Raw genomic sequence first — 7,471 nt, forward strand, 5'->3', positions numbered from 1 at the left:
CACCACAGCAACACCACAACAAGTGGCCCAATGGGAACAAATAAGTAGGGGCAGAGAGGAAGAGGGGAGACAGGAAGAAGTTACAGGACAAGAAGAAGTGGGTAGTCCCGAAATGCAGGAATTAGAGGCAAAAATAAAAAAGTTTGAAGAGAGGAAAACGGAGGAAGAAGAGAGAATAGGGAAAAGGAGAACTGAGTTAGAAACACTTATGGAAGACCTAAAACAAAAAGAAATAGTCCTCAATGAGGCAGAAAAAGTACAAGTGGATAGGAAAATAGAGTTAGAAAGGTATCAGAAAGACTTGGAAGAAAGGGAGAAGGAATTCCAGGAGGGAAGAGAGAGAGAGGAACATAGGATGGAGGACTTACAAAAGGAACTAGAAAAGTTAAGAAAGCAATTAGGGAAGAAGGAGGAAATGTTGAAAGAAGCGCAGGATAGGATTATAGCGCTGCCCCCCACCACTACAAGAAGCCATACAAAAGAGACACCTATTCCCAAAACTGAGGAGTCAGGTCCAATTAGTAAAACAGGGACATTATCCATAGAAGAGGAAACTGAGAGAGAAGCAGTAGGGGCTTCACTCAAAGCACCTTTGATGACCATGGGGAACACCGAGGTGCATATACCATTACCTTTGGGTACACTCTCCAAAATAAAAGAACTATGTCCCAATCCCAAGAAGTATCCACGAGATGCAGGTACCTTTCTGGCAAAATATAGTGCAGGCACAGGGCTTGACAAAGATGACATAAAAAGTATTCTTAGCATTGTAGACCCAGACAGCCCAGAAGTAGCCCCTGTAGACAACCTATGGACAACCCATATCCAGACCGATAAGGATTGGATATCCTTTTGGAAAGGCATGGGAGGTCATTGGTCCAAATTATACAAAGGATCATCTGCACTCCAAGAACTGATCCTAGCCAAGCAGGGACCTAAAGAGAAATTCTATGATTACTGTACCAGAGTATACTCCCTATGGAAAGCTGTAGATGGGGCCACACCACAATTATTTACTACTACCATCATGTCGGGAGGCGATCCCAAAGTGACGCACTTGCTCAAATTCACAAACCCCAAATGGGCAGAGCAAGCACCAGATGAATTCATGAAGGACGCTAGGTCCAGAGAGACTTCAGGAGTCTTTGAACAAAAAGGGGGAATTTTCCCCTCCTTGACACAAACACAAACCCTAACCACACCTGAAACCTCATCCTCACCACCGCACCTCATGACCATGCAGCCCTACCCACCTGACCAAGGATGTTTTAATTGTGGGGAACAGGGACATTGGAAATCACAGTGCCCATATAGACAGAGGGCGAGCTATCCAAGGGGCAGGGGAAGGGGGTACAATGCTGCTAATCGCCCCCCCCTCACACTACAAGGTACCCCCAATATCCGCCACCTCCCCAAACACCATCTCAAAACCATGCGCTTGCACAGCCACCCTACACCCCAACCTCTAACAGACCTCCCCCTCGAATTCCCATGCAATGGCCATCTCGCCAACAACAATCACCCCAATAGGGATGCCTAGAGTATGTCCCTTCCCTCAGCCTAGTGTGTTACAACCCCTCATGGAAAAGCCTTCCTCAAGTTGTATTGCGAGTAGACAATCACCTAGTGTGTTTTCTACTGGATTCCGGGGCCACATTCAGTTCAGTGAATGATGTTATTTTTGACACACCACAATGTACTGAGGGAAACTCTATTGGTATAAATGGGACATCTGTCACCCACCCCATCACACCACCGTTATCTGTAGCCACTCCAGAAGGACGAGAACTATGCACCCAGAGTTTTGCAATCTTGCCCTCCTGTCCCGTGTCTCTCATGGGCAGGGATCTACTGTCCAAACTTAACATTACGATAAAATTTGACAAGAAAGGTTCCCTCACAGCCAGCTCCCCACTTTGTGACTTGCATGCCCCGAAACGACATACACACAGAGGCTTCTTCATGATCTTACCCGCCCCCCTTGAAACACATGCCATCTGGGCAGAAAATAAGGGGAGCGTGGGTTTCATCAACTGTACACCTTACTCCCCACAGATGCGCCCTGATGCAGAGACACAATATCACAAACAATACCCCTTGCCCCCCGAAAAAACCCAAGGCATTTCCCCCCAGATCAATGATTACATATCTAAAGGTATCCTAAAACCAATTATTAGCCCCTGGAACACACCCATTTACCCTGTAAAGAAGGCCAGTGGCGAGTGGAGATTAGTCCAAGACCTCAGAGCAGTAAACAAACAAGTGGTTCCACTCCCGCCCTTAGTGTCAGATATCACATTTATTTTCTCACGCATACCGGCAGGCTCCCTCTGTTATACGGTAATTGATCTAGCGAATGCTTTCTTTAGCGTTCCTATTGCTGAGGAGGCGCAACCAATCTACGCCTTCTCCTGGGCCGGGGGCCAACTAACCTGGACGCGTTTACCGCAAGGGTATGTAGACAGCCCAGCCGCCTTCTCAATGGTGCTCAATGAGACTGTCAAGTCTTGGACATCTGAGCGAGGGTCGGTACTGATACAGTATGTGGACGACTTGCTCCTGTGCAGTCGAACTGCTGAAGATTGTGCGGTCGATTCAACATCACTGTTGGGACACCTAGCCCGAGCTGGACACCTCGCCTCCAGGAAGAAGGTGCAATGGTGCCAATCCCAGGTTGAATACTTAGGTTGTATCCTTAGAGAAGGAACAAGGCTGGTGTCACCCAAACGCGCCGCAGCCCTGCAGGCTCTCAGTCCTCCAAAAGACAAAGCAGCACTTCTTTCTTTCCTAGGCGCAATTGTATATTGTCGCCAGTGGATCCCCGACTGTTCTCATTAAGATAGCATCCTACGAGAGGCTACTGGGTCAAACGCCCCCAAATTGATAGATTGGACAGAAGACAGACTGAAAGCTTTTAAAGCTTTACTATACAGCCTGTCAAGTGCCCCCGCCCTAGGGTTGGTGAACTACGGTAAACCTTTTCAACTTTACTGTGTAGTTTCAGGAAGCTCTTTTGCCGCCGTGCTAACACAACAACATGGATCAGGGTATCGCCCTGTCTCATATCTATCAAAAAAACTCCCCATCCAAGTACAGGGAATGCCATCCTGTCTCCAAAATCTTGCTGCCTGTGCAATGGCTGTACAAGATGCAAACAAATTAGTGCTAGGTCACCCATTGACTCTCTATACCACTCATTCAGTCACGCATCTTATTCAGAACATGAATACCCAACATATGACCTCGCAAAGACTTAGTGGTTATGAGATAACACTGATGAACACTGATAACCTCACACTCAAATATGTGCCTGCCAGCAACCCCGCTGTGCGCCTTTTGCATTCCATGTTGCGTTTACCACATGACCCAGACATTATACATGACTGTTCGGAAAAGGTTGCTGCTATTACCAGTCCCAGACCGGATCTCACTGACACCCCTATCTCAGGTGCAGAGGATGTTTTCGTTGACGGTAGCTGCTCACGTCCCTCTGACTCCACCTTTTTAACCGGTTATGCAGTTGTTCAACTACCAGACATCGTACTGGAGGCAAAATCATTACCTCCTTCTTCAGCCCAGGTAGAAGAGTTAGAAGCCCTCACTAGGGCCTGCATTCTATTCACCGGTAAAGAGGGGAACGTCTACACAGACAGTAGATATGCTTTTGGAGTGGTGCATGATTTTGCTGTGATATGGGCCAATAGAGGTTTTAAAACAGCAGACAACAAAATAATTGCCAACTCCACACAGATTAGTGCTCTCCTCCAAGCCATTCTTCTTCCAAAAAAGGTAGCCATAATTAAAGTAAAGGCACACTCCTCTGACAGCAGTCGTGTTTCAAAAGGGAATGCTCTTGCTGACAGAGAAGCTAAAAGAGCTGCTGCCTTTTCCCCTAACCCACCTGCCCCCACAACAATGTTTTTCAAGGAACACTTCGCAGCACCTAACTTTAAAACTGTCATAGCACAGATGCAATCAATGGCCACAGAAGATGATGTCCATTTTTGGACAAAGGAAGGATTGACCAAAGACCCTGAAGGTCTTTGGTCAAAAGAGGGGAAGATCCTGGGCATACCCGAAACAAACTGTGTACTTATACTCTCATATCTCCATGGTCCAGGACATATAGGGGCTGCCCCTTTGATCAATATATATATGAAATCCTTTTGTACAAATAATCTGAACAAACAGGTCAAGCTCCTGACTAGGAGTTGTCTAACCTGTGCCCAAAACAATGTCCAGGGGAAGAGACATGGTTTGCATGGTCACCTACCCCCACCCTTGGGCCCCCTGACGGATTTGCAAATAGATTTCACTCACATGCCCAAGCAGAAAGGCAATCTGAAATGCCTCTGCGTTATCGTGGATAAATGGTCAGGATGGGTTGAGGCGATCCCCTGTACAGGTGAGACGGCCAACATAGCAGCAAAGTGTTTGCTCAATCACTGGATTTGTAGGTTCGGCATACCTACATCCATTTGGTCAGACAGAGGACCCGCATTCAGTTCCTCTGTGACCCAGACTGTAGCCAAACTTTTGGGGTTGCAATGGAAATTGCACATCCCCTATCACCCACAAAGTGCAGGAGTAGTGGAAAGAATGAATAGGAATATCAAAGATAAACTAAAAAAGGCCACAGGAGGCACGTTGAAAGGATGGCTTGACCATCTGCCTGCGGTATTGTTCCAAATTAGGACCACACCACATGCAAGAACAAAATTATCACCCTTTGAGGTCCTCATGGGAATCCCCGCAAACATAGAATTACCCCCATTAGACCAAGACACTGATATTGACATTTATTCCCAACAGGAAATGTACGTGAAAAACCTGGTAAGTATGCTTCATGAAATGAACGAACAAGTTTCTGTCACCTTCTCTCCTGTCCCCACAGAGCCAACACACCCCTTCATCCCAGGAGATCAAGTGCTAGTCAAGCAACTGGCACACAAGAAGAGGATCGGACCAATCTACTCTGGACCTTGGAAGGTTGAAAAGGTGTCCAGAACTGCGGTCCTGACTGACCAAGGAAACACCTGGATCCACGCCAGCAGGCTGAAAAAGTGCCCACCTCTTCCCGCAACTCCGGACCCCCCGCTTGTTGAAGAAGAACCCGACCCACCCGAACAGCCACCGGAACTCCAAGAGATTCAGGAAGGCATTGGACAATTAACCCTTGAAACTCAACAAAATAGCGAGGAAGACGGACAAGCATAAGAACTACTTGTAGAAATGTTTTTACCTTTAATATCAGGAAAGGCCTTATGCCTCTTATGCTGTACTGCCCTAGTAGTGTTTTTACCAACCTGGTTGATAGCTAATTGTATATACCACCCAGAAGATTTGGGACCATTAAAAGGGATTTGTGGGACTCCCTCCCCCAAGACAAATAACACACCCGCTGTTAGACACAAAAGAAGTGAACCTCCCCAAGAGTTCACTGATAAAATGTTGTTATTAAAATTTAAATACAGTTATGCCCAAAAATCAGGTTTTGATAAATGCTGGATATGTAGTAAGCTTCACCCTAGTACTGCTAGGATTCCTTTGATGGCCATACCTTTAAATTTCACCCTTCTCCTTAAAGGCACACCCCCAATAGTTCTTACCGATGTTACAAGAAAAGCTTCTAACAAAACCCTCACTTTTCAGATCATAGGTAGAAGCCATTATCCAGATTGGTGTTTTAGGTTGGGAAATACTACCAAGGGAGCCGAAATTTGTAAGCAATCAAAGCTTAATATTTCAATGACAGCATTAAACGAGACCTTTTATAGAACTCAAGACACCACCTTAAACACCACATTATACCAATTCTTAAATACCAGCACCACTTCCCCTATGGCTCAACTCTTATCAACTCTTACATTTTCTGGCTATTCCGACAAATTGTATAAAGTGTTCCTCAAGCGCCCCATAGCCTTGGGGAATAATACTTATATCTGTTGTGGGAAGCTTTGTCACCCTTGGATCCCCACAAAACCCCAGGGATGGTGTTATCTCGCAGCACTAGCCCCCATTATGGGTGTGTTGGGGGATAAAGAAGGGAGTCACCTTCTTGAAGCCAGTGTTCATCCCAGATATCCCCTTAAACATCGTAATAAGAGAAAGATATTCCTAGAAAAAGATATGGCATGGGCCTGGTTCCCATCCTGGACAGGATGGGGAATAGATTTAATGAAGAGACTGAATAATTATACTGGAATTATTGATGAGATCTTGGAAAAGAATTCCGACGATATCACTAAATTAAACATAGAAACTAGGGCAATAAGGAAACAGCTAGAACTACATGAACTGGCCATAGAAAGTATGAGTGCAGCACTCACAGGGCTTTGTGAAATTACGGAAGACTATGAGTGCTGTACCTGGATTCATAATACTAGCATTGAAATACCTGATTACTATAATATAATTGCACAACACAGAAAAGAAGTAAATAAACTCCAAGACGAGGCTAGGAATATTGCAATAACATGGGACCCTCTAGCCAATTTTAGTCTTGGAAATATAACCTCTTGGTTAAAAAACACAGCCATGACTATTGTGATCATATTGTTTTTTATTTTATTTTTATACGCTTGCTATAGAATTGTAGGATGTCTTTGTTCTGCTAAGGGGACTGTATCAAATCAGGAGACCCTAAAGTTAACCGCCATTCCCAATAGTTCAAATATTTGGTATGAGAATCAGGAACATGAACCTTGATTAGGTTTTGACCATTCTGTATAGTACAGAATGGCCAAAGGGAGGATTATAAGGTATGGGGTACCTTTTTATTTATGCTTTACTTTATTTTATGAGTAACAAAGCCTGGGCTATGTGTACGTAACAAACTACTGATAACGTGATAATTAGTAGCGTGACAAAAAGAAGATATTACTCAAGTCTGACCAGAAGGTCTGTCTCAAGTTTCTATACAAGCATCAATTGTCTGTTTCAACTTGTGACACCAACCGCATGGTGAGGTAATGCTGGTTGAGAATGGTTTTGCTGAACTCTTGACATATTTGGGGTCAGTCAGCAGACACTGATGTGCAAGCGTAACGAGCTAGGACAAATTTACTAACTTTTGGTCTATATTTCTTAACAAGGACTATTGTTTGAGGAAGTATAATGCTGACGTATGTTTATGTGTAATGACTTCTACGGGGCAGGGTCTTTTTCTTGTACTGCATAAAAGGCTATGTGTGAGTTAATAAATTTCGCAGTCATTATTCACGTACAATCGTGTATGTGTGGTGTCTGTCCACCGGTGATCGGGACCTCCGCTCCTCCATCCTAGCCTAGGCAACCAGGGGTAACTGATATTACTGAGAAGACGAGCACCTAACAACGGGGACATGCAGTCGAGACTCAGTACACGGTTTCCCTATAAATGGAGTGAGAAAGGTATAGGATACTTAGGAATCACCTTGACCCCCACCACTGGCGAACTATACACTAACAACTACATTCCCTTTCTTAAATC

The 7,471-nt window shown here is 44.9% G+C and overlaps 1 protein-coding gene across 1 annotated transcript; it reads left to right on the forward strand.

The window, feature by feature from the left end:
- The first annotated feature begins 2,860 nt into the window (after window positions 1-2,860).
- Window positions 2,861-7,228, forward strand: LOC143934524 (uncharacterized). Its single transcript, XM_077458216.1, has 2 exons — window positions 2,861-4,065; window positions 4,703-7,228. The coding sequence occupies exons 1-2, from the start codon at window positions 3,100-3,102 to the stop codon at window positions 4,760-4,762; spliced, it is 1,026 nt and encodes a 341-aa protein (XP_077314342.1). The 5' UTR covers window positions 2,861-3,099; the 3' UTR covers window positions 4,763-7,228.
- Window positions 7,229-7,471: the final 243 nt, after the last annotated feature.

Source organism: Lithobates pipiens, unplaced genomic scaffold (genome assembly GCF_037356315.1).
Source record: "Lithobates pipiens isolate NorthernLeopardFrog02 unplaced genomic scaffold, aLitPip1_a1.2 Scaffold_10, whole genome shotgun sequence".
Lineage (NCBI taxonomy): Eukaryota > Metazoa > Chordata > Amphibia > Anura > Ranidae > Lithobates > Lithobates pipiens.